At 43.1% G+C, this 27,662-nt stretch overlaps 2 protein-coding genes across 2 annotated transcripts in view; both read left to right on the top strand.

Annotated features, from left to right (window-relative positions):
• Positions 1-27,662, top strand: part of npm1b (nucleophosmin 1b) — a 320,891-nt gene that overhangs the window by 78,295 nt on the left and 214,934 nt on the right. The window lies entirely within an intron of this gene.
• fgf24 (fibroblast growth factor 24) lies at positions 1,724-23,188 on the top strand (the record flags this gene model as incomplete). Its single annotated transcript, XM_083786525.1, is given in 6 exon segments — positions 1,724-2,544; positions 2,783-2,819; positions 13,643-13,820; positions 19,609-19,715; positions 22,912-23,156; positions 23,158-23,188. Coding segments are annotated over 6 exon segments (630 nt in total). The 5' UTR covers positions 1,724-2,512.

Genomic DNA, 27,662 nt, shown 5'->3' with positions numbered 1-27,662 from the left:
AACACAAACACCCATGGGCACGTTCCTGGGGGTCTGGATGTTCCGGGGACCCCCACACGTAACTCTGTCATTTCTCGACTGTTTTGGACCCGGGGCGGCTCGCCGGAACTGGGCCGCGTCTGGATGTTGCTGGGACCACACGGTACAGTTGCACCGCTCACTTCACACACGTGTGATTTTTATGATTACTAGTTGCTGTTTCCTCCTATATAGGCCTATTTTGTGTCTTCTGGAAAGTAAACCACTACTGGGGGTATAGCCTAAGTTAAGTATCAGCCTATTATTGACAAATATAATGCCGTTATTATCTCATTTTGTTGCGTGTTTCAAACTTTGAGAAATTACACTATAATAGGCTACAGCAGGTCATCAGCCTCCTTAATTGGCTTCAACGTTATCCACTCGTTCAGAACATCAACGGGGTTTGGAATGCCGAAGCTCCCGATTTTAATGGGACAATAAAAGGAGTTAAACACAAAGCGTTTGTTAAAGAGAGAGAGAGAGAGAGAGAGGAAGCATGGGTCATTTTTACTGCAAGTTCAGAAGCGCTCGTAAACACGTTCACACCTCTCTCTCGCATTTAAATGCGGGGATAAATTCGGCAGATTGGATTACACATTATTGTAGAAAATCGAGCTCGACAGTAAACCTGCATTTCAATGGTGTCTGGAAGAGCGCAGCCGAATCCACAAAACGCCAAACAGAATGTCAGCTCAACTGAACACACATTATTGACTTGAGCGAGAAGAAGACAACTTTGCTTTTTAGATATCTATAAAAACCGGCTTCGGTTGCTTAATTAGGGCAAAGTCAATTCAGTTGAAAATATCATAAATAATAATAATAATAATCAAATAATAGCCTACAATAAGCTGATAATAGGCGAATGTCCTAAATAACACGAAAAATGATGAGGGATCGACATTAATCCAATTCTTAAAGAAATACGATGATCTTTTTAATCACAAGATGTTCGTCCATATGTTCCGAGCAATAATTAAGATTAATCTGCATGAGCTTGGATCATGTGCTATAGTATCGAGTCTGTCTGTCCGACTTTTATACTTTCGGATCTAATAATGATAGAGGCTATATATGTAAATGTCAAAACCGAGCAAATAAATCTATATAGGCTATGTAGTCAGCAAAAGGTATAAAATAGATTAGCCTCAAATCTAAACCATAGGCTACATCTATCGTGAAAACAACTTCATCAATTTACATTCCGCGCGCCCTGCAGTCCTTTTAACTATACTACTCCATACTGACACTGTGCGCACTGCACTGCACTGCTCATTCAGTTATCTATCGCTGCTCCACCGAGGGGGAAAACCCTGTCTGTCTCCAAACCGTTGGTCCTCCTTAGAAGAACACCCTATCAGGTGCAACAAACCACTGACATGTTTCCACCCACTCGACAACAAAAAAGCCTCACTGTGTGTGTGTGTGTGTGTGTGTGTGTGTGCCCAAATCTCGAGCCGCAGCAGGCGCGCACGCACACACACACACACACACACACACACACACACACACACACACACACACACACACACACACACACACACACCACTGACAGACACTAGCTCCTCCATGCACCACACCACACTACTACACTACTACCTACCAATGGATCTGACGCTGCTGTGATTTCTTTTGAACAAGACAACTTTTTTGTTGGTCGCAAAAGCAAAACTTTTGTAACTTTGGATATAAACATAACGCTAAAAGAAGTTTTAATCTTGATTCTTGGGCAATAGGAATTGGGGGGGTCTATAGCCTATCTATTTTTTGTATTGGTCTTTTTTGGTTGAACGGAATAGTTTCCCCCGCCAGGCAGCACCGGCACCACCACCGTCGCACTTAGAATAAAATGACCGATGCAAGGTGTAGCTCTGCCCCCAGGAGCAGGTAGCCTGTACGGAACGGAATTTACACGATTCTGATATCTGGAGGAAACCGCGAAGCATGACTGCAGAGGAACAACAGCCTTAAAAAAGGATTTTTCTCTCTCTTTTAAACAACAAAGGGGATTCTTTAATTTCTTGTATTCCGTTTTGTTTCTTCTTGTAGCGCTTTTAAATTAAATCCACGCTTTTTTTTTTTGCTTGGGCAAAGTTGGCAATACTTCTGCAACCTTTTGATACGGTGGGACCGGGGATTCGCCGCCCGTGGGAAGAAACGGACAAGATCGAGGAGGAGATATTTGCGCATAAAATACAAAAAAATATATATAGGCTACAAATTAAAGAAATCATTATTGTGGATACTTTTTCCCCTCGCACGGAAGGAGCTATATAAATGTGGCATCATCATCATCATCGGTGCGTGACCTTGCTGCTCTCCGGGGATCTGTGTGTGTTTCACCGGGAGTCGGACGCGCCGCCGCCGGAGCAGGACTCGGCTCTGTGATAACACGGAGCTGGAGGTGGTGGTGGAGGAGGGGGACCATTATTCAGCCCGCCGGCTCAACTCCAAATCTGTGCAAACAGGTGGATTTCTGCGACTCAACAACATGTCTCTCCTGCCCTCCCGGTTCATATACCTGTAAGTGTGTGTGTTCATGATATCATGATATGTGATTTCCTTTCCTTTTATACGCACACTTCACTTCTTACCAATAGAAGTCGCCAAAAGCTTCGTATTATTTTGTGCATTGCTGTCACGCAGGTATACTGCGTTTATGCTCCATGTAATTGCCTGTGATTCACTCTCCTCCTCCCTTTTCTCCCTCCTCCATTCTCTCTCTCTCTCTCTCTCTCTCTCTCTCTCTCTCTCTCTCTAGGTGTTTACATTTTCTGGTACTCTATTTCCAGCTACAGGTATGTTTACGTTCACGTTCCAATTCCCTTGTGCGTGTGCGTGTGTGTGTGTGTGTGTGTGTGTGTGTGTGTGTGCGCGCGCGCGCGAGCGTGTGTGTGTGTGTGTGCACGTGCTTAGCAGGCTATATTCTGACAAGCATCGGGGGAGGTTTTTTCTATAGCTTATTTGTCAAAGATGAAAGATATAGCCTATTGTGTATTCGCTTGAGTATTTTATTTTCTTCTCAGACATGTATGCTCAAATAGAATTATGATTCTGCAAAAACTAACGAAAATATAGTAGAATATAAAGCCTATGTAGGCCTATAGGCTATAGGCCAGGAGGTGCCCACACTTTTTTGACCCGAGAACTACGTAGTTTTAAACTGACCATCTCAACAAGATCTATATACCCACCCCAAAACACATTATGCTGAAAATACAGTTACCTGAGGCAAACACATAGAAGGGCAAAATGAAATTGGTAGGTTTTATAATGTTTGTCTGCAACGCTCTTGAAAACTTAATGTATTGCTTTGTGGGTTTGATGTCCATCAATCAAGTCACCTTAATAGTGAAAGTAAAGTGGAAGATGCCAAAACATAGTTTTTTTTATTATATTATATATTTTAGGAGCATGTCATGTGGTTTATATACTTGCACAGCCCTGGGCTAGGCCTATAATATTGCTTTAGAGTTTAGACCTACACTGGTGAAGGCTTTAGTTTTAGTTCGTAAATGCAAACGTGATCTCACAAACTATGTCAAATAGCCTGCCCTTGCAGCACATATAGGCTGTACGTTATCTGTCAAATAATGAATATATATAGCTAAATAAATAAACATAAGGCCGATACCATTCAACAATGATAGGCTTTATAGGCTCGATGGAATGCACCACTTTTAAGGCCTTCCTTTTATTTGACGTTGGATCGTTTGCATTTCGTCGACTAATACTATGACGAGAAATGTCCGTCGACTACCTTTTCTCGCGGACAAAAACGACATAAAACGAAATGAAAACTAAGCCATGATGACTAAAACTAAGACTAAATATACTGACAATATCGTCAACAAATAAAAACTAGCCCACCAAAATATATTTTAGTCGACTAAATCAACTATAGATTTAGTCGACTAAAACTAGTCTAACACTAAAACATTCCAGGTGACTAAAATGTGACTGAAACTAAATTGAAGAGACTATATGACTGAAACTAAATTTGCTGCCAAAAACAACACTGATCGTTTGGGCATGTATTGGCAGTGGTGGGAAAAGTACTATTTTCTTTAACATAATAAGTAAAAGTATCAATACTGCAATGTGGAAATACTCTATTACAAGTAAAACCTATTGGTATATAAAAAAATAATGTATACCAAAAGTAGAAAAGCTACTCATTTATTAAGCAGCATGTCAATGTTCCATTTCAAGTTTTCTAATTCATAAAAGGTGTCAAAATCTTTTGAAAATAGCAGATCTACAAACCCACAATGCCTCGAAATATGATCACACACTGGTCGCATCAATGTAAAGTAAAGTTTTCAAAGTAAAAAGTACACCATTTGCCTCTTTGTTGTAGTTGAGAAGTAAAAATACAGAAAATTGGAAGTGATGATAATGATGATGATGTATACTCATAAACAACCAAATTACAGCACACAATGCTATACTAAACTCTTCTAAACAAACTGCACTATAGGCAAACTGTTATATTAGCCTGGCATGGCCAGACTAATATCACAATCTCCTGCACATTATATTCCTTTTTTCCTGTCAGATTTGTCTGATTTCCAGGCTAACAGGGACGTGCACACATAGACATCAAAGGGGGCTTCAGCCCTTGCCCTTTTACCTGTCTGTAAAACAACGGCCTTTTCCAGACCATGAATGCAGCATTTACTACACGGTGAAATAAATGCAAATACCACTCCTTTCCATGCCAGCATTCAGGAGAATGAACCTGAACATAGTATTTTGCGTTGGACAAATTAGTTTATAAATCCATGTTGTACACCATACATCTCCACTAGCTAAAGAGTGCTGGGTTGCACCCGAAAATAGCTGATCTACAAGCTCTCAACGCGTCACGCTGTGACGCGTTGAGAGCTTGTAGATCTGCTATTTTCGCTAATTTAGTCCAAAAGTGCCCTCTTTATATGGGATTTCAGCCCCTGCCCCTCTAACACTCTCTGCACGTCCCTGCAGGCTAATCCTGTTAGACTGTTTATTTGTAAGGGTTAGGGTTATATGTACTTCATCATTATATGCCATCTTCAACCGCTTATCCGTAGTCGGGTCGCGGGGGCAACAGCTCCACCAGAGAGCTCCAGACTTCCCTTCTCCAGAGTAACATTAGTAACTTCCTCCTGGGGGATTTTTTTTTTAATTGTATTTATAAAAGTAGTGGGTCGCACTCAGAGTGGCAACAGTGAGTTTAAGTTTTTTTTTTTTATATATATATATATATATATATATACACACACATATTATACTTTACATGTCAGAATGGACAAACTTTACAGCTGTCCAGCCTTCGCCAGGGTCTGGATAGCCCAAACGTTTGTTCATTATGACAGATTTTCGTCATGTCAAACAGTGGTGGAAAAAAAGCACTCTGCTATAAGTAAAAGTCCAGAATTCTAAATATACTTACATACAAGTACAAACTATAAGTACTTGTACTATAAGTACAAAGGTATCGGCATCAAAATGGACTTAAAGTACCCAAAGTAGAAAGTACTCATTATGCAGAACGTCCTAAAGTTCTCAAATGTACAAAATGTATACAAAATCTTTTGAAAATAGCAGATCTTGTAGATTGGCCATTTTCAAATCGCTGAAATATGTATATAGAGCTTGTTAATGTATGTTTAGTATTAAAAATCTAAATCTAAAAAGTAACTAGTAACAATCCCTGTGGGCTCCCCCAGAGTTAGCGTCGAAGCGTCTTTCAGCAAGACGCTGAACCCCTAATTGGTCCCCGATGTGCAGGTTGGTGCCTTGCGTGGTGTCCTCCGCCATCGGTGTGTGAATGCGTGTGTGAATGAATGGGTGAATGTCATGCACAATCTACAGTATGTAAAGCGCCTTGGATAAAGGTGCTATATAAATGCACCATTTAAGTAAAAGTATTGAAAATTGGAAATCCACTAAAATAAAAAAATAACAAAAAAATATACTTAAGTACAGTACTATTGAGTACATGTGCTTAATTACTTTCCACCACTGACAGTCAGTCCTTTAACACAGTGGTTCCCAAACCTTTTCATGTCAAGGACCCCCAATTTGACACTATTCAGCCCGCGGACCCCCATTTGAAAAGATATGCCAGGGACCCCCATAAGAGAAGATCTTTAGGGCTCTAGCAGTGATTCTCAACCCGTTAGTTTGACATGCATATTATTCTACGGACCTTCTTCACGTTTCCCCCCTCTCAGCATCCCATCATTATAATTAGAATCATTCATGATCAAATGTTTTTACAAAATAGAACAAAACAAAACAAAACAAAAATCATTTGTTCGTCTTTGACCTAACGGAATAAAATTAGCCTATAATTTGATTGTCTGGTGTAGTAGCAGATCTATATACGCTGCTACTTTTTTATGTTTCTGTGTGATCAAGTAGGCTGTTTAGAAAAGAAAAAAAAGTTTAAATATTATGGAGATGAGAGGTTTCTGCCTGACAGCAACGATATCTACCTTCTGACAGGTTAGAAAAGTGCACAGACAGTGCTGGAGTTTCCCAGGCTGTGCCAATTCACTAAGACAGGAATTACGGAAGTATGCATCGAAACGTTTCTTTGGATTCTTAAGGAATATGAAAGCAGGGGCAGAGATATAACGGCCGACCACAAATGGGCATAATGTAATATTGAAGGACGTGTATTTGATCTTTATGTCTCACCATGATGTCAGAGGTGTTTCTTTGCCCCGTGAAGGTTTTATTCAAAGTGCTTTAACCGTGACAGCATTGTCACAAAGTGTTTTACAGACAATGCACACACACACACACACACACACACACACACACACACACACACACACAAACCGAAAAAAGAAAAAAAACGGAAAAAAAAACGTTATTAGACAAGCTTTCAGACGAAGAGACGAGTCTAAATACTTCATAAGATAAATGATCCATTAATGTGTGCTTTGACACGGGCTCTGTTGTGTGCCTTGTTGGGAGAGCTCTGTCTTGGTAATGACTCTGACATATTGTACTGTCTTGGTAATGACTCTGACATATTGTACTGTCTTGGTAATGACTCTGACATATTGTACTGTCTTGGTAATGACTGACATATTGTACTGTCTTGGTAATGACTCTGACATATTGTACTGTCTTGGTAATGACTCTGACATATTGTACTGTCTTGGTAATGACTCTGACATATTGTACTGTCTTGGTAATGACTCTGACATATTGTACTGTCTTGGTAATGACTCTGACATATTGTACTGTCTTGGTAATGACTCTGACATATTGCACTGTCTTGGTAATGACTGACATATTGTACTGTCTTGGTAATGACTGACATATTGTACTGTCTTGGTAATGACTGACATATTGTACTGTCTTGGTAATGACTCTGACATATTGTACTGTCTTGGTAATGACTCTGACATATTGTACTGTCTTGGTAATGACTCTGACATATTGTACTGTGGTCATGAGGAGAAACAGGAGCAAAACCACAGCGGAGCACCGAGATGGGAACATTTGTGTGCACACACATATGCGTGTGCATGCGTGCGTGCGTCTGTGCGTGCAAGTGTCAAGTGCATGTGTGTATCAGTGCCTGTGTGTGTGCACGCGTGCGTGCATGCGTGCGTGCGTGCGTGTGTTTGCATTCATGTGTGCACGTCAGAATGTGCATATCTGTGGCAACGTGGTATGCCCCTGTGTGAATGGCGTGTTTCGCTGGCGTGTCAGGCAGATAGGAAAGGTGTATCTTAGAGATGCAACGACATGGCTAAGCTTTCCCCAGCAAACACACGAGTGCCAGACTTTTGAAGTTTCAACCATATCCATTTTCATCCTGTGGGCTTTGAAGAGAGGAGACAGGTCGATAAAAAGAGAGAGAGAGAGGGGAAAAAACACCTGAAAGAAAAAGTTGTCGTTTGTGCTTCCCCTCAGCCATGTGCTTAGGCTTGCCTTTTCAACGTGAAATGCAACTGTCTACCAAACACACCTCACTGTTTGTTTAGAGATGGAGAGATTTAGGATAAATCCCTCAGCAGCCCAGCTAGGCCATGTTTTTTTGCTTGTTGGACTTAAGACTTGCTTTGTAAAGGCACCATGATCGACAAAGGGGTGTAACTGAAGGGCGATTTGTACTTAGTCGCGCGCCAGCGTCGCATGCCAATTATAGCCGATCTACACGTTTCTTTGCGACGCATCGCGGCGTGCGCTGTGAGACCTTATATATTTTAGTGCATGACACCACAGCGCAAACAAGTAACATAAAAAAATGTACAGCGTTTAAAAAATGGTTTGGTGTTTTAAGCATTGTTATACTTTAGCCATTGAAAAATAGCAGATCTACAAGCTCATAGCGCAGCACGGAGTGCCACGCTACGAGCTTGTAGGTCTGCTATTTTAAAAAGATCGTGAAAATGTGGCGCAAATCTTCAAAGCAAACGTTTTTAACTAAAATCTTTGCTTCTAGGGGGGTCCCTGGAACGAATGTTTTTCAGATGGGGGTCGGCGGCCAATTACATATAATTCTGGGGGTCCTTGACATGAAATAGTTTGAGAACCACTGACATAGAAACATGGGTTTTTCAGAAAACTGTTAGGATTTAGAAGGCATTTCCTAGAATCGCCGTTAGGTTAAAATGGGTTAACTAAGTGTTATAGTATTACACATGTAAATGGTGGTACAGTAGATAGCCATATCTTTTTTAAAGTAAAAAAGTGCTGCTGGACACCTTAGATAAGATAATCTCCTGTACTGCCTAATGAGAAGTGCCGTCTTCAAACAGGATTTCTGTTTTACACAGACAATGTGTAAAACACTGCCCTCGTGACCACGGATGGTTAGACCCATGTTGTTTTGCACGTACAGGATATATATTATTAGCTGCACTATGTAACCTTTCTCTTCTACCCGGGATTTGAACCTCCTGTGTGGAGTGCTGTCATCTTTACCTTTGAGCTACTAGAGCCCGCCTGCTTGCTCAGGTGATCAGGTCAACATTCTCCCTGTGTCTAGGTGAGACGTGACCTTTGATTGGTCCTGTGTCTAGGTGAGACGTGACCTTTGATTGGTCCTGCGTCTAGGTGAGACGTGACCTTTGATTGGTCCTGTGTCTAGGTGAGACGTGACCTTTGATTGGTCCTGTGTCTAGGTGAGACGTGATTGGTCCTGTGCCTAGGTGAGACGTGATTGGTCCTGTGCCTAGGTGAGATGTGATTGGTCCAGTGTCAAGGTGAGACGTGATTGGTCCTGTATCTAGGTGAGACGTGATTGGTCCTGTGTCTAGGTGAGATGTGACCTTTGATTGGTCCTGTGTCTAGGTGAGACGTGACCTTTGATTGGTCCTGTGTCTAGGTGAGACGTGATTGGTCCTGTGTCTATAGACGTGACTTTTGATTGGTCCTGTGTCTAGGTGAGACGTGATTGGTCCTGTGTCTATAGACGTGACCTTTGATTGGTCCTGTGTCTAGGTGAGACGTGATTGGTCCTGTGTCTATAGACGTGACCTTTGATTGGTCCTGTGTCTAGGTGAGACGTGATTGGTCCTGTGTCTATAGACGTGACCTTTGATTGGTCCTGTGTCTAGGTGAGACGTGATTGGGCCTGTGTCTGCTATTTTTGAAAAATCGTGAATATGTGGCGAAAAACGAGCTTGTAGATTGTTTTTGAAAAATCGTAGTAATTGTGGCGCAAATCTTTGAATATATATTTACTCACAGCAAACATTTCTAACTCATATTTTTGCTGCTGTGGGGTCCCCTGGAACAACATATTTTCAGATGGGGGGTCGGCGGCCAATGTTTGAGAACAGACTGTTGGAGAACCACTGACATAGAAGCATATGGGGGTTTTCACAAAACTATTAAATGCGTTAAAGTCCGTTCTATGGTTGTGTGAAAGTGTGGAGTTCTCTTCACTGCCTGGCAGGTAGTATGCATTGTGTTGGGTGTCAAATACATAATGCATATCGCATACATGGACGATGTTTGGTCCAGAGTACAGACACGCTATAGGGGCCAAGATGGCCATGCAGATTGGGACTCCTCGGAATCCACCGGGTCGTTTGTTTTCCTCTTTCTCTGGTGTTTAAAGATTTGTTCTGCCGCGCCTGTAATTTCCCATCGTGTTCGACTAAAATGTCATTAATTTGCTGAGGTTAGAATAACACATTTTGACCTGGGGACGATTCTTAAAAAGATGTCTTCTAAATCCTAAATCTTTTCTGAAAAAACCCATGTTTCTATAGTGGTACTCAACCTTTTTCCATGTCAAGGACCCCCGGAATTATCTGTATGTATTTGGCCGCAGAGAGCCCCCCATCTGAAAATATGGTGTTCCAGGGACCCCCAAGAAGCAAAGATTTGAGTTAAAAACGTTCGCTCTGAAAGAATATATACTCAAAGATTTGCGCCACATTTTCTACGATTAAAAAATAATAATAGCAGAAGTTGAGTGCTGCGCTATGAACTTGTAGATCTGCTATTTTTCAACAGCTAACGCATAACATAATGCTTTAAAACCACCAAAAGGGGTTCCCCGTACAGAATGGGATAACAAGGAGCCCGGGCTATGTAATGTGTATATAATTAGCCACCTGAGAGCAGCCACATAAAAAGCCATTACTGTGCAATTACCACACCGTACAGCTGGAGAAACGGGATCTTGGCCTGAGCAGAGATTCCAGGGGCTTCTTGAAAGTATACCTTACCTTACGGTTCCACGGCAGGTTGTATAAAGTATACCTTACCTTACGGTTCCACGGCAGGTTGTATAAAGTATACCTTACCTTACGGTTCCACGGCAGGTTGTATAAAGTATACCTTACCGTACGGTTCCACGGCAGGTTGTATAAAGTATACCTTACCGTACGGTTCCACGGCAGGTTGTATAAAGTATACCTTACCTTACGGTTCCACGGCAGGTTGTATAAAGTATACCTTACCTTACGGTTCCACGGCAGGTTGTATAAAGTATACCTTACCGTACGGTTCCACGGCAGGTTGTATAAAGTATACCTTACCTTACGGTTCCACGGCAGGTTGTATAAAGTTTACCTTACCTTACGGTTCAACGGCAGGTTGTATAAAGTATACCTTACGGTTCCACGGCAGGTTGTATAAAGTATACCTTACCTTACGGTTCCACGGCAGGTTGTATAAAGTATACCTTACCTTACGGTTCCACGGCAGGTTGTATAAAGTATACCTTACCTTACGGTTCCACGGCAGGTTGTATAAAGTTTACCTTACCTTACGGTTCAACGGCAGGTTGTATAAAGTATACCTTACGGTTCCACGGCAGGTTGTATAAAGTATACCTTACCTTACGGTTCCACGGCAGGTTGTATAAAGTATACCTTACCGTACGGTTCAACGGCAGGTTGTATAAAGTATACCTTACCTTACGGTTCCACGGCAGGTTGTATAAAGTATACCTTACCTTACGGTTCCACGGCAGGTTGTATAAAGTATACCTTACCTTACGGTTCCACGGCAGGTTGTATAAAGTATACCTTACCGTACGGTTCCACGGCAGGTTGTATAAAGTATACCTTACCGTACGGTTCCACGGCAGGTTGTATAAAGTATACCTTACCTTACGGTTCCACGGCAGGTTGTATAAAGTATACCTTACCGTACGGTTCCACGGCAGGTTGTATAAAGTATACCTTACCGTACGGTTCCACGGCAGGTTGTATAAAGTATACCTTACCGTACGGTTCAACGGCAGGTTGTATAAAGTATACCTTACCTTACGGTTCCACGGCAGGTTGCGGTGACACGCAGGGTGCATTCTTACATTGGGTTCATGTCAGTGGTTTCCGCTTTTTTTTACATTTAGACCTAAGATCACTCTTCTGTGCTGTGTGAGAATCCGGACCGGTGAATTTTAAGACTTAAGAGGAGCATTGGTATGACTCGACAGCCGTGCGGTATGCAGTGTGGTATGAGAGATGTCTCTTCCCAGTGTAGCCACACATATATTCCTGCTGCGACTCCTAATTTATGGACTCGTGCTTCACCCGCGGGCAGATATTTGTTTGATGATAGTGCGACAGGCCTGGATGCTTCAGGTGTATAATTGCTAGTGGCTTACCTTGCTTGTGGAAATGGAATACTGGTTTCTCAATATCACCCCGCGGGGCATACATATATATATACGCACTAGTGTATATAGCTGCCTGTCTCAATACAAAGTATGCAACAGTGGGTGTTACGAAAAGGAAGAGAGGAGGGGGGGTGGAAGGAAAAAAGTAGAAGCTTTTGAACTTAATCACTGAAATTCATTTAACTCACATGGGTGACTTCATTAAAATGTATTTTGTAGGACAGTTGGGCTTGTAAACGTAACGCAGATGAAGTGTGCCAGTAAAAAGGCGAGAGAACAACGCTTAAATGCTGCAGCTAACAATTTCCAGGTTGTTATCTGCTGTCAGTTCCCCTGGAGCAGAATGACTTGACAGAGAGGGCCATAAAAAACATTACTATCAACACCTGTATCCAGTGGTGGAAAAAGTACTCAATTGTTTTACTTAAGTAAAAGTACCAATACTGCAATTTAGAACTACTTTGTTACAAGTAAAAGTACGGAATTGAAAATAGCACTTCAGTAAATCAGCATCGGCATCAAAATGTACTTAAAGTACTAAAAGTAAAAGTACTCATATTGCAGAATGTCCCATTTCACAAGTTCAAAATGTGTACAAAATCTTTTGAAAATAGCCGATCTACAAGCTCACAATGCGTCGCAACCCTATACAAATGGCCGAAATGTATAGGGTTGAAGTGGTTAATGTATGTTTTATAATCAAAATTCGACAACAGGTCGTTAAGAGGAAGCAATCTGATTGGTTGAAACGGTTTCTAGCCGTTGATCAAACCAGAACTGTTCACCACCTAATCAAAACAAAGAATTCAGCCGCTCTGTTTTCCTAGAGCGCTAGCAAACTCGGTGGCTAGGCTAGCTAGTTTCTTTGGACATTTGAAAATTAAAGGTTTTATGACATTCATTTTCATTTATTTTTATTTTTTCTTTTAGGTTTTATGACCTCAGTTACACCCAAAAAACCTGAACTTTGAACATTCAGTGGATTTTCTGTGGTCTGAAGTTTTCTTTGGGGTTTTTTGGGCCTTTTGAGCTACAATGAAAACAGGCAACACAGTGAAACAGTGACATCTGCTGGCAAATCCCATTGACATAATAGGATTTGCAGTAAATGATGTCACTTACTGCCGGCAAATCAGAGCACCTGTTTGAGCCAGAAAACCCCAGATCACAGAAAATCTACTGAATGTTAAAAGTTCATGTTTTTTGGGTGCAATTGAGATTAGAAAACCTAAAAAAAACAAGAACAATTCCAAAACCTTTTTTTTTAATGTCACAATCCCTTTAAAATCGCCAAAGTAACTAGAAACTAAAGTTTAGTTTAAATTCAAAATAATTGTAGTGGAGTAAAAGTACAAATTGTGGCTCTGAGATGTAGCAATAGTAGAAGTAAAAGTACTGGAAATTGGAAATAGTAAAGAACAAATACCTCAAAATTGTACTTAAGTACAGTACTTAAGTAAAAGTACTTCCCACCACTGCCTGTATCACATCTCTCCCCCTCTCTCTCTCTCTCGTCCCTCCCAACACCAGGAGTCTCAGCAGAGCCCTGCTGACTTCAGGTTCTACATCGAGAACCACACGCGGAACCCCGACGACCTGAGCCGGAAGCAGATCAGAATCTACCAGCTGTACAGCCGGACCACGGGCAAGCACGTCCAGATCCTGGGCAAGAGAGTCAACGCCAACGGAGATGATGGCGGAAAGTATGGTACGGGATATATGTAGGCTATACTTCTACCTTATTATCAGATAGATAAGGATATATGTAGGCTATACTTCTACCTTATTATCAGATAGATAAGGATATATGTAGTGTAGGCTATACTTCTACCTTATTATCAGATAGATAAGGATATATGTAGGCTATACTTCTACCTTATTATCAGATAGATAAGGATATATGTAGGCTATACTTCTACCTTATTATCAGATAGATAAGGATGTACGTAGGCTATACTTCTACCTTATTATCAGATATATAAGGATGTAGGCTATACTTCTACCTTATTATCATATAGATAAGGATATATGTAGGCTATACTTCTACCTTATTATCAGATAGATAAGGATATATGTAGGCTATGTGAAGCCATGCACCTCCCCCACACCATATAAATAATTACAATGGATACAAAATGTAAAGATATTTAAAAAATATATTTTCACAAACGCCAAATGATAGCCCTCCGTTAATGGGATTTGGGAAGGTGTGGTTCCAGAACTCTATGTAGCATTCAGAGATGGTGGAATATAGTTGTCTGGCTACGCTATACGCCAGAATAAAAAACAAACCTGACTGAGATTGCATTCATGTTCAGGGATCACACCTTTCTACCGTTTATTCCAAGAAGAGTATGTATATAGTTCGGAAAGAGGATTAGGAAGAAATTAGGCCATGGAAATTCTTTACATGTACGAGTCTAAACTGTAATCATTTCCACCAAGGCGAGGAGGAGTAGAGCTCTACTATATATGTCTCTCATCAGTGCACAAGCAAAGAGAAAAGAGTGGAGTCAGCCATGTTCTGGTTGGTGAGTCTCAAAGGATGGCTTAGAACTATAGACGAACTAAAAAGCACTGGTGAAAAAATTACTACTATATATATTTTTTTTTACATCAATGTTTATCTTTTCTTTTTTGTTTAAGTATGAATACTGCAGTGCACTATTCAAGTGTTTAACACCATTGCCGTAGAGGTATGGAAACTGAAATTAGTATTACAATGTAGGGAGAGCGGGGTCAGTTGTGTAGGTAGGACGGTTTCACCTTTCACTGGATACCATGCAACACCTTTTCATCGCGTATTTCCGGTGACGTCATTCGATTCCACAGCGCCCGAAAGCCTCGCAGACAAAAAAAAATCCATTTCCGCCTAAGATTGACCGAGCTACAGACCCTTTTGTGTTTTTGCACGCTTTAAGTAGCGGAGACTGGGGGAGAGACAGGGCGGTCAGCGCGCATTTGACTAATTCCCTCCCTACACAGAGACTAATTCATTTCAAGTAACCAAACTTTTTTGTGAACAAGATACACTTGTCCTCTCACATTACCCCAAGTGTTTTTTTAATTTTGGTGAAACGAGTCGGACGCAATCGGCAAGCAAAGTGATCTCGCGCTCACTTCCTCATCTTTCGTCCTTGCGAAATCCTTTCGTCCTCCTGAGCGCGAGATCACTTTGCTTGCCGATTGCGTCCGACTCGTTTCACCAAAATTAAAAAACACTCGGGGTAATGTGAGAGGACAAGTGTATCTTGTTCACAAAAAAGTTTGGTTGCTTGAAATTAATTAATCTCTGTGTAGGGAGGGATTAGTAAAATGCGCATCAACCGACCCCGCTCTCCCCTACGGCAATTGGTCTTTTATAGTGTCTATGATGGATGGAGTCGTGATGCTACTTGCATTAGCACTGGGTTGCTATAGGCGAAGGTGTGAACAGCAATGGAGCGCCCCATCTTGAACTGCACGCGCATTTCTTTTGATTGCCTTTTCCATGATGTCCCAGAAGGCATTTCTGGTCAAAGCAAGGTTTATTCGGCGGTCCACGGCCAACGCTGTAATTGGTCGCGGTGACCCTTCGTTGTGTCCGAGTGTGAGACCGGATCGGCTCTGTCACAACACACACTCCTAAGTAACATCAGGAACGTCCGGGCGTGGGTTTTGGCTCCTTCAAAATAAAGGGTAAAAACGGGTGAGAATCCTGGCGGTGTACGGGTGAATTTATTAATGAATCCTGGCGGCCAACATAGCAGGTCTACCAGCTCACGATGCGTCAAATGAAATCGCGAGGTGTTGTGAGCTTATAGTTCGGGTATATATTTTCAAAGTAACTGAAGTTTTTTTTTTTGTAGTGAAGTAAACATAGTATTATTTGTCTCTTGAGATGTAGTGGAGTAGAAGTATAGATGACCCCCCCCCCCTCCTCCACAATGCCTGATTTACACCGTTACACGTAGCTTCATGACAGTGTAGCGAGTGGTTCCCAAAGTGTCCTTGAGGGAGTTCCAGGGGGTCCCCAGCTAAATGATAGTTTGGAACCAAATAGACCCCAGTGTACCCCTACACTAAATTAACATTGATTTTACAATATAAATTGGGTTCCCAGAGATAGAAATGTCAATACATGGAGGTCCATAGACTAATGCATGTCAAACTGGAGGGGTCCTTGAAATTAAACTGGTTGAGAATCACTGCTAGAGCCGTAAAAACTTCTCTTATGGGGGGTCCCTGGCATGTCTTTTCAAACGGGGGTCCACGGGATAATTAGTGTCAATTTGGTGGTCCTTGACATGAAAAGGTTTGGGACCCACTGGTGTAGCGAACCCGCACAAGCAAAGTATAAACCCCCCCCCTTTCAGCCTATACATCACAAACCTGCTTGTATTCATCAAACCAGGTCTTTCTTACATGAAACAGACACTCCTTACTCAAAGTGAAGCTTCGTCTCTCTCCCATGTGAGAACACAAAGGTTCTATCAGTGTCCTTACCCCCCCCCCTCACACACACACACACACACACACACACACACACACACACACACACCAAACTCCCTAGTTGCTCCCCCAGGTTGGTGTTAAAGGAGTAATTTTCCCAATTTATGGAGATGACAGGTTCTTGGGTTGCTTATGACCCCAGATTCATTTGGGTGAACTACTCCTTTAACCACTTCAATTGATTGATTGATTGATTGATTGAAATATGTATTCAAAGTTTGCAGAATTACAGTACATTTCAAGCACAACTCAATACCAAAAACTGTCAACTGTGAGTGGACGACACCATAAAGCACTAGACTTGTTTACAAGAGGGTCCACCTTGTTCAATTCATCATACCATTTAGAGACTATACAAATATTCTATATAGCATCACTACATTAGGGGGAACGCTGGGCGAAAATAGCAGATCTACAAGCTCTACGATGCAACGCGTTGTTGTTGTTGTGAGCGTGTACGTGTAGCTCAGTCAGCTATTAGAGGGCAGAGAAGAAGAGCGGACTGAGCACAGAGACGACAGCCGCCCGCCGAGTCAATAATACAAGTTTACTATAATAAGTATAGAGGGTTTAAGTGGTTAACCCATTTCGACCTCAATTAAAAAAAAAGGCTTCTAAATCCTGACAATGGTTCTCAAACATTTTTTTGTGAAGGACCCCCAAAGATATATGTAATTGGCCGCCGACCCCCGTCTGAAAATATGTTGTTCCAGGGACCCTCCCAGAAGCAAAAAATATGAGTCAAAATGTTCGCTCTGAAAGAATATATATTAAAAGATTTGCGCCACATTTTCACGATTTTTCTAAAAATAGCAGACCTAGCTTGTAGATCTGCTATTTTTCAATAGCTAAAGTATAACAAAAATGGTTATTAAAACACAAAAAGGGGGTTCCCATTCAGCGTGGGTTAAAAAGGGACATGTTCTGGAGGTGGATGAAGGAGACCCCCCCCCCCCCCCCCCCCCCCACCCGTCTATTATTCCTGCCCCCGTTGTGCCTTGAGCCCTACTGAATGGGCCAGTTGTGTTAAACAAATGGATCATCTTAACTTTTTTTTTTTTTGATTGAGTGAGCTGAGCGCACCACACAGACTGAAGGAAACCTGAAACCTAATCCTGAGAGGGGCGGGGGGGGCTCGTAACCCGCTCCACAAACGTTTGGCAGATCCTTTTATTTTGGGAGAGAGAGTCAGCGAGAGAGAGAGAGAGAGAGAGAGAGAGACCAAGTAAGCAGAAAACAAAGATGACCTCGCAAAGGGTTAAAGTTGTGACCCGAAATTAAGGAAACAGCTCTGCTGACTGTGTGACTGTGGTGTGTCTGTTTAAGAATGGCTTATCATCCGTGTGTGTCTCAACCTGTGGGCCAGGGGCCAACGGGGGGCCCGTGTGAGGGTATACAGCAAGTGGGGCCCCCAAATAATTGGCAAATCGCTGTGGTTGTATTTATAATATGAAAAGGGTATCTTTGAAAGGCTGTCAGACACTGGCCAAATAAAGCCCACCACACACCGGCTGCGTCCCCCGCGCGGCGGACTCAAGCCGCCTCCATTATTTTCAATGAACCTATCGCACACCGGCTGCGTCCGACGCCTCGCTGCGTCCACGCCTCGCCTGCCGCACCGATACACCGCTGTTCTATTTTCCAGGCGTTGCCGCGCGGCCTCCACCCGGCTATCCGTGGGCGTGGAATATGGAATAGTCAACAAAACTCCCCAGCCGCGTGGTAGCACGCCGCGTCCTGTTGGTGTTGCCGTGCGGCTATGGCGCGCGGCAATACTGTGCCGCGGCGGTCGCAGACGGTGTGTGTCGGGCTTAAAATGTTGCTCTTTATTAGGTTGTTTGCGAGCTTTGCACGTCTTTAACATTTTTGAAACATCTTGAAAGCAAGAACTTCTGATTTAGAAGTGATTTGTAGAATCGACCTCAGGTCTTGATGAGTTAGGTATCACTGCTGCTATATAGAAATATATTTACTAACTTTACATGGGTAGAAATTCTATACCCATGTAAATGTACCCCCTCCCGGTTCGTTCTTACACTCTTAGAGTTAAATTAATCTTGATTGTGGTTGAGCAGGCTGTGAAAAAATGTTCTATATTAGTACCAATAAGATAATTAAAGGTATATTCAGTGATTTCACTCAAAAAACCTTAGGTTTCGTTTTTGGCTGTGGGACCCAGCCTTTCGTCCGAAGACGAAACCTAAGGTTTTTTGACCCCCAGGGGTTAACTGGGGACAGGGAGGAACTCCTTATATGGCCAGCACACTCTATAGTAGGGAGGATTATCACAACAAAACAAAAAAATAAGTGATATTTGAATTAAGTGAAATCACTGAATATACCTTTAATTTAATACTATTAATATTTAGCAGAAGAAAGGGGGAGTCCTGCACACTGTCGTCACTTGCAAAACCTTTATTGATGCAACCGTTTCGGTCACTCAGACCATCGGGCGAACGTTTTGTATTGTAAAAACAGTGACGGGTGCGGAGCCAGACTTTCTTCTACTAATCAAGTTCATTACTGCGACGCACCTGTCCCTCCCCACAGGTGTGCAAAAGGAACCATTTGCTTCACTATACACTATTCCTGGATGTGGCAATGCAGTGTTGATTTTGACAGCAAATCTTTATTATAGTATTAGTCATAGTCTTTTGGACTTTGTGTGTCATATTTCAGTGTTATATATTTTGGCAGGCCTTGAAGGAATCATAAAGGCTGATTTTACACTTTTACACTGAAAATAGCTGATCTACAAGCTCACAACACGTTGCAGTGCGACGCGTTGTGAGCTTGTAGATCTGCTAGTGTCAGCACAACAAAACAAAAAAATACTTATTTTGCCCCCCTGCCCAGCAGGGAGGGACTGGGTTCCCAATTTTATAGTCTCTGGTTATGACCCGGCCCGGGGATCTCTGGTTAATTACAAAATTGTGGGATTATTAAAAAAACCCAAAAAAACAACAATGTTATGTGACTCTGCTTTTGTCTTTTGTCTCTTGCAGCTCTGCTGGTGGTGGAGACGGAAACGTTTGGGAGCCATATTCGAATAAAAGGGAAAGAAAGTGAACATTACATCTGCATGAACGAGAAGGGCAAAATAGTTGGACGGGTACGTGTCTTTTTTACTCATTCATTCTGGGGGTTGGAAAAATCTGAATTAGTCACAAAAAAAAGAGTTTCTGCAACGTATTAACGTTCCAAGATTTCATATCAAATGATCCACTCAAAACCCAATATACTTGGTTAACCGAAATTCCTCTGGGCGCTATACTAGGCCCCTCCTGTTTTCACTCGACTCTTTGCCAGAAAAATAGCTGTTGTGAGCTTGTAGATCAGCTATTTATGGCAAATGTCGCTGTCCCCCCGGAATAGGTCCGCTAGGTTTCTTCAACAGGTGGTTCGGGACCCCTGGGGGGTCCACCAAATCTTCTCGTGATATGATGTTCTTTTTACATTAACCACTTGAACCCCAGCATCCCTATTCTGAGCAAATAGCATCCCGTATTTTCAGCAAATAGGTTTGGGGCAGAGGGGGAAAAGATCTAAGACTAAATGCATTGGCACATTTACTAACTAAGGCACTGACAGTTGGAAGTGGTTAACTGTTTAAAAATGCACAATAACATGAATCCAACACACGCTGATGACAGTGCTGTCAAACACAAGTCTAAAAGTTGAACCTGTTGCACAATTTTATACAATTTGTAGTGGGGGGGCCTTTTCTCTCTCATCTAAGGGGTTCCTTGGTCTGAAAGACGTTATGTTGAAGACCCCTGCGCTTTAAGTGGGTTCATATTTAAAGAAGGGAACTAACTCTTATTGAACAGCAGCGCTCATGCACTCCCCTTAACAAACCCCCTTTGATAACTCACAGCTATTCTTCCATTACGTAACCTGCCTTACTTCCTTCTGACACTCGATCAGTCAATTACTCGACTGCAATCACCACAATGCATGAAGAGGAGGGGGCTAGGGGTCACGCAGGGGGGGTGGGTAGGGGGCTAGCGGTCACCCAGGAGGAATGCCCTTGCAATTATAGCACTTTGTCACACACCAGGTGGCCAGAACGAGCGTGTGCACGTGACTGCGTTTGCGATTGAGCACCCACCACGTGCCTGACTTTTTTTTCTTCTTCTCTGTGTGCGTATATATACTCATAACTCATGGTTGACAGCATCGGCGGGGCTTCGTTAATTCGCACACGTTTTTACTCTCTCATCGCGGTCATCTGTTAGAAGCTGTTTTTGAGCTCCTTTGGTCCATGTGATCTCATTTATATACTGTATCGTTTCTGTTGTCGTCGTCAGGCAGAAACCGCTTATCTCCGTGCTTTAACTTTTATTACATTTTTCATAAATGGATGAAAGTAGTGAAATATAGCAGATCTCCGGAAAAGGAACTGGTTGGAATAACGTGTTCCTTCCACGTGCTACGCTACGTCCAGCCGGGGTCAACTCCCCTCTGTCAGGTGAAAGAAAAGTGGCTTGGACTCCTCATGCATTGAAGGAAGCATGAGGTCAGTCCGTTGCTCTCTCCAGGTTGGCGGAGGAGTGTAGAGCCCAGGATTACATAGACAAATTGACACTTGGGTGAAAACATGTGTTATAAAATGTTTATAAATGTTTAATTAAAAAATAGCAAATCTCTAAAGTCACAAGTGAGCTTGTAGATCGCCTATTCTCACCACACCTCAGTTATTCACAGCACTAAAACGTTCCAGGTGACTAAAATGTGACTAATACTAAATTAAAATGGAGTCTTCAAGGTTCAGCCCAAGGACCCTCTGCACTGAGAAAGAGATGAAGCAGGGACCCCCCATGGGACCCCCCAGGGACCCCCCATGCACTACAACATTTGGATGCAGATCTTTCATAGATTTCATACAGAGCTTCGTTAGACTTTGTTTGACAGCACTGGTGTCATCGGTGTTGTGTTGGAGTCATGTTTCCAACACAATTTGACCTTTCACTCCATACTGCGAGGTGTCGTGACTTTGTTGTAGAGTTCTCATCAGGCCCGGAAATTAAGGCCCGGCCCTAACTGGGCCCTAACTGATCAGGCCCGAGGCCCGGCCAGACTAATTACCATAGATTGTGAACGCATAGAACGTCAATTGTGCAGAATTTGAGAACTAGTCTATACAGAGTAAAAGTGAAACGCCAGTCAGCACCATCTTCATAATGGATAAATACACAAACAGACAGAACAGAACTATTATTTGTATTATTATTATAAACAAATTCAATATATATATTTTTTTCCATGGTGGGGTGTTCGGGCAGAGTTTGTTGATCTGCAATTTATTGGCTAAAGTTCTTATCAGAAAAGTAATGCCTATAGGGCTCAAGTGGTTAATATAAATACAATAAAGTTCCTATCACACAAAGATAGGAACTTTAGTCTGTAGTCTGTTGAAGAACCCTGGTGTACAGGGGGGGGGGGGGGGAGAGTGCATTAGTGTACATGCAGTGACAGTGTATTAGTATGACCAAGTACAGAGGGTTAAATGGGTTAAATGAGGCCCCGGCCTTTCTGTAATGTGCTTGGTCTAATGGAAGAGATGCTCCATAGTTGCCGCTGTGTAGGGTTTACCATTGACTGGGGCTTTCCAATTATATAGGAACAATACATGTGGCCCATACTGGGCCTGCCGGGCATGTATGGTGCAGCATATATTATATAGGCACGCTCTGGGCTTCTAATGGCATAATAATGAACAGTCGTGGGTAATTGGTTCACATGTCATCAAGATAATGACGACATCCTGCCTAGTGATTCTTTGAAAGTAACTGTAGGCTAGTGGTTACATGTTGGCATGCCTTACTGACTCTCATCCTGCATAGTGCAGCTGGGTTCCTTACTGACTCTCATCCTGCATAGTGCAGCTGGGTTCTTACTGACTCTCATCCTGCATAGTGCAGCTGGGTTCTTACTGACTCTCATCCTGCATAGTGCAGCTGGGTTCCTTACTGACTCTCATCCTGCATAGTGCAGCTGGGTTCCTTACTGACTCTCATCCTGCATAGTGCAGCTGGGTTCCCAAAGCATTTCATGTCAAAGGACCCCCAAATTGACACTCATTAGCCTGTGGACCAACTTTGATGAGGCTGTATTGCTTTGTTTTAAAAATATAAGGTTTCTTAATAATTTCCTGAAAAAAAAAATATCTTTAATTTCCTGAAAAATGAACATTTTGGATTCATGAGGTTTCCTCCCGACAGCAGAGATATTGCTATTGCTCTAACGTTAGCATGCTAATTACGCTATACCGTTTGTAGTAACGACTCGTTCGCTTCTACTTTCAGCCCGACGGAAGGAAGCAGGAGTGCGTCTTCGTGGAGGAGTTCTTGGAGAACAACTACACGGCGCTCGTCTCCGCCAAGTACAAAGGCTGGTACCTCGGCTTCAACCGCAAGGGACGGCCCAAGAAGGGCTCGCGGACCACGCAGACGCAGCAGGAGGTTCACTTCATGAAGCGCCACCCGAAGGGCAAGGTGGACCCGCTGGAGGAGTTCCGCTTCACCACGGTCACTAAGCGGACACGAAGGGCCGGCGCTTAAAGCCAACCGCAAGAGGAACTGATCGCTGTGTGTTGTGTTGTGTGTGTATATGGGGGGGGGGGGGGGGGGGGAGTGATCGACCCACTGGACCGGGACAGCAGCACTGTTTTCCTTTTTGGGGGAAATTAAAAGAGAAAAAGGGAAAGGAAAAGAAAAAGAAAAAAAAGGAGGGAAAATCTCAAGCTTCTTTGTCTTTTACATGAATTAAAAAAAAACACACTCTCACCTTAAAGACTTCACTTGTGTATAAGAAAAGACAACAAAACAACAACAACAACAACAAAAAAAGAACAAAACAATTCAAAGATGTTTTATTTTTGTATTTCAGTGACCACTGGGAACGGTTTCTAAAAAAAAAACTCTTGGATTCTTCTGGATTTCATGTCATTGTCTTAAGGCTGGTTTTGTCATGTTATTTATACTGGAGAAACTTACAGGACCTCTTTGAGAAAACAAACTCTATATGTTCAACCCGCCATCGTCTTCAGCCCCGCGTACGTTGCGTTTGAATCGCAAAAAGCTGAAGGCGGCGGTGTCCTTTTTCGTTTGGTTTTGACGTTCTGACAATGAGGCTTGAAGCAGAGGAGCTGATGCAATGTTATAAAAATCACCCAGCTAAGAGAGATTTATTGAATAACTGGTCTGGGTTTTTGTTTGCGTTACCCGTGGCAACGTGGATCCCGTGCTTTCCACTGGAATCGGGCGCCATGGAGATGCACGGCAAGAGAGAGAGAGGCGGCGTTGGTTGCAGGTGACACTGCGCCCTACCAAGATAACTGTGTAGCTTTGAGTGCAATATTTGACAGGTTCCCTCTTTTCCTTATGACCCCCTTCCTTCCACTCCCCTCACTCCCCTGTCTCTGTCTGTCTGTCTCTCCCCTTGTTGATAACTTAAGCTCGACTTGTGGCCTACCACGGATGGAATGCGCTCGACACACACTGTTGCGGCTGTGATTTCCTTGACGTTTCTTTTTTTTTTTTTTCATGCAACCTGTGATTCAGCTAAAGAAGCGCGACATGCTTTGACTAGTCAGGCATCGGCCGGTGGGTCGTCGGCGGAGTCTTGTTTAAACACTGAAAAGGAGGAAGAAAAAGAAAAGAGGAGAAAAAAAAAAAGTGGAAGGCTCGTGATGTGATTCATAATTCCACACTGTCTTCCAACCTCATCACACAATGTTAACCACTTAGAGACCCCTCTCTAGTCTCTAGCAAAAACATACAACTGTGTACTTTGTCCAAAAATTGCCAAACATTGCCTGATCTACAAGCTCACGATGCGCGGCTCAGCGACACGTAGTAAGCTTGTAGATCTGCTATTTTTTGGCCGAACTTAGTCCCTCCCCCCGGAATATATATAGGGATGCTGGGCTTCACCCCCGCACCGCACACCCTTTGAGCAAAAAAACACCAGTCATCATCAGACTTGAATATCCGTTGCATGATGTGTGTGTTAACTGCTAAATGTAAAAAAACGAAGAAGAAAAATAAGTCTGTTCTTGAGTGAGCTGTAGCTATTATTTGGGGGGGGGGGTTCTGATGAAGACTTCATTTGGCTCTCTTGTTTATGCTACCTAGTCTGACTGTCTATGAGCTGAAAAAGCCCTCCATGTTTAATCTTGAAAACATGCATCACTTTGAGCTGCAGCATGGGGTTACATGCTGCAGCATGGGGTTACATGCTGCAGCATGGGGTTACATGCTGCAGCATGGGGTTACATGCTGCAGCATGGGGTTACATGTATCACTTTGAGCTGCAGCATGGGGTTACATGTATCACTTTGAGCTGCAGCATGGGGTTACATGCTGCAGTATGGGGTTACATGTATCACTTTGAGCTGCAGCATGGGGTTACATGTATCACTTTGAGCTGCAGCATGGGGTTACATGCTGCAGCATGGGGTTACATGTATCACTTTGAGCTGCAGTATGGGGTTACATGCTGCAGCATGGGGTTACATGCTGCAGCATGGGGTTACATGCTGCAGCATGGGGTTACATGTATCACTTTGAGCTGCAGCATGGGGTTACATGTATCACTTTGAGCTGCAGCATGGGGTTACATGCTGCAGTATGGGGTTACATGTATCACTTTGAGCTGCAGCATGGGGTTACATGCTGCAGCATGGGGTTACATGTATCACTTTGAGCTGCAGTATGGGGTTACATGCTGCAGCATGGGGTTACATGCTGCAGCATGGGGTTACATGTATCACTTTGAGCTGCAGCATGGGGTTACATGCTGCAGCATGGGGTTACATGCTGCAGCATGGGGTTACATGTATCACTTTGAGCTGCAGTATGGGGTTACATGCTGCAGCATGGGGTTACATGCTGCAGTATGGGGTTACATGCTGCAGCATGGGGTTACATGTATCACTTTGAGCTGCAGTATGGGGTTACATGCTGCAGCATGGGGTTACATGCTGCAGCATGGGGTTACATGCTGCAGCATGGGGTTACATGTATCACTTTGAGCTGCAGCATGGGGTTACATGTATCACTTTGAGCTGCAGCATGGGGTTACATGCTGCAGTATGGGGTTACATGTATCACTTTGAGCTGCAGCATGGGGTTACATGCTGCAGCATGGGGTTACATGTATCACTTTGAGCTGCAGTATGGGGTTACATGCTGCAGCATGGGGTTACATGCTGCAGCATGGGGTTACATGTATCACTTTGAGCTGCAGCATGGGGTTACATGCTGCAGCATGGGGTTACATGCTGCAGCATGGGGTTACATGTATCACTTTGAGCTGCAGTATGGGGTTACATGCTGCAGCATGGGGTTACATGCTGCAGTATGGGGTTACATGCTGCAGCATGGGGTTACATGTATCACTTTGAGCTGCAGTATGGGGTTACATGCTGCAGCATGGGGTTACATGCTGCAGCATGGGGTTACATGCTGCAGCATGGGGTTACATGTATCACTTTGAGCTGCAGTATGGGGTTACATGCTGCAGCATGGGGTTACATGTATCACTTTGAGCTGCAGTATGGGGTTACATGCTGCAGCATGGGGTTACATGCTGCAGCATGGGGTTACATGTATCACTTTGAGCTGCAGCATTGGGTTACATGCTGCAGCATGGGGTTACATGCTGCAGCATGGGGTTACATGTATCACTTTGAGCTGCAGTATGGGGTTACATGCTGCAGCATGGGGTTACATGTATCACTTTGAGCTGCAGTATGGGGTTACATGCTGCAGCATGGGGTTACATGCTGCAGCATGGGGTTACATGTATCACTTTGAGCTGCAGTATGGGGTTACATGCTGCAGCATGGGGTTACATGTATCACTTTGAGCTGCAGCATGGGGTTACATGCTGCAGCATGGGGTTACATGCTGCAGTATGGGGTTACATGCTGCAGCATGGGGTTACATGCTGCAGCATGGGGTTACATGCTGCAGCATGGGGTTACATGCTGCAGCATGGGGTTACATGTATCACTTTGAGCTGCAGTATGGGGTTACATGCTGCAGCATGGGGTTACATGTATCACTTTGAGCTGCAGCATGGGGTTACATGCTGCAGCATGGGGTTACATGTATCACTTTGAGCTGCAGCATGGGGTTACATGCTGCAGCATGGGGTTACATGTATCACTTTGAGCTGCAGCATTGGGTTACATGCTGCAGCATGGGGTTACATGCTGCAGCATGTAACCCCATGAGACAATGCCGGGCCGGGTTTCCCAAAAGCTTGCTCCCCTAACTTCCATTACGGTACGTGGGCTCATATAGTCCGAACAAACTCTCTCAATATACTGTGTAGATTCTCTTTTGGGAAGCACGCGGCCGGCCCGGTGACCAAGACAATATGACGCGCAGGGGCAGAGGTACACTATACTGCCTCATTGCTCATCAGTATAAGTCAATAGTTCCTCGTTTGACAATTAAGACTTCTCCTCCTCCGGACAAACCCAGACAACCATGAACGGATCCAGGGACTCATGGCTGGGGGGAGCGTTTCAACGACTCACAGTAGTTCTGGCAGCCAGAAGTTGAGTTTGTTTTGAATCCCTAGAGGGAAAAAAAAGTCTATGCTTCTACCATTCCTACTGTCACATGGCAACAGAATCCAGCCTACTTCTCTCACCAGTAGTTTGTATTCAACCCGCCTTGCCTGGTGGGTTTTTTGTAAGAGTTGCTACTAACAAACATGACACATTTATGTTTTTCTTTCTCTCTCTCTCTCTCTTTTTTTAAACAAATGTAAGCAAAAGTAATTTTATGACTATTATTAAGATATTTATTGCCTTCCTTTGTAAATACAATGCGAGTTTTATTTGGCCTCTGTTAATAAAATGAGGACTATATTTAAAAAGAAAAGTGCCAAGTGTTGTCTTTATTTATGCATTTGTGGAAGACAAAAATGATGATGATAATGTGTGATATTATTAACGTCATGGCTGGAATATCACACTGCCTAAAAGACAGTGGTGTAAGTAACTGAATACATACATGTACTCAAGTACTGTACTTAAGTA

The sequence above is a fragment of the Protomyctophum parallelum genome, assembly GCF_964188405.1.
Source record: "Protomyctophum parallelum genome assembly, chromosome: 16".
In the NCBI taxonomy this organism is placed as follows: Eukaryota; Metazoa; Chordata; class Actinopteri; order Myctophiformes; family Myctophidae; genus Protomyctophum; species Protomyctophum parallelum.
This window is presented reverse-complemented; position numbering and strand designations above follow the sequence as displayed.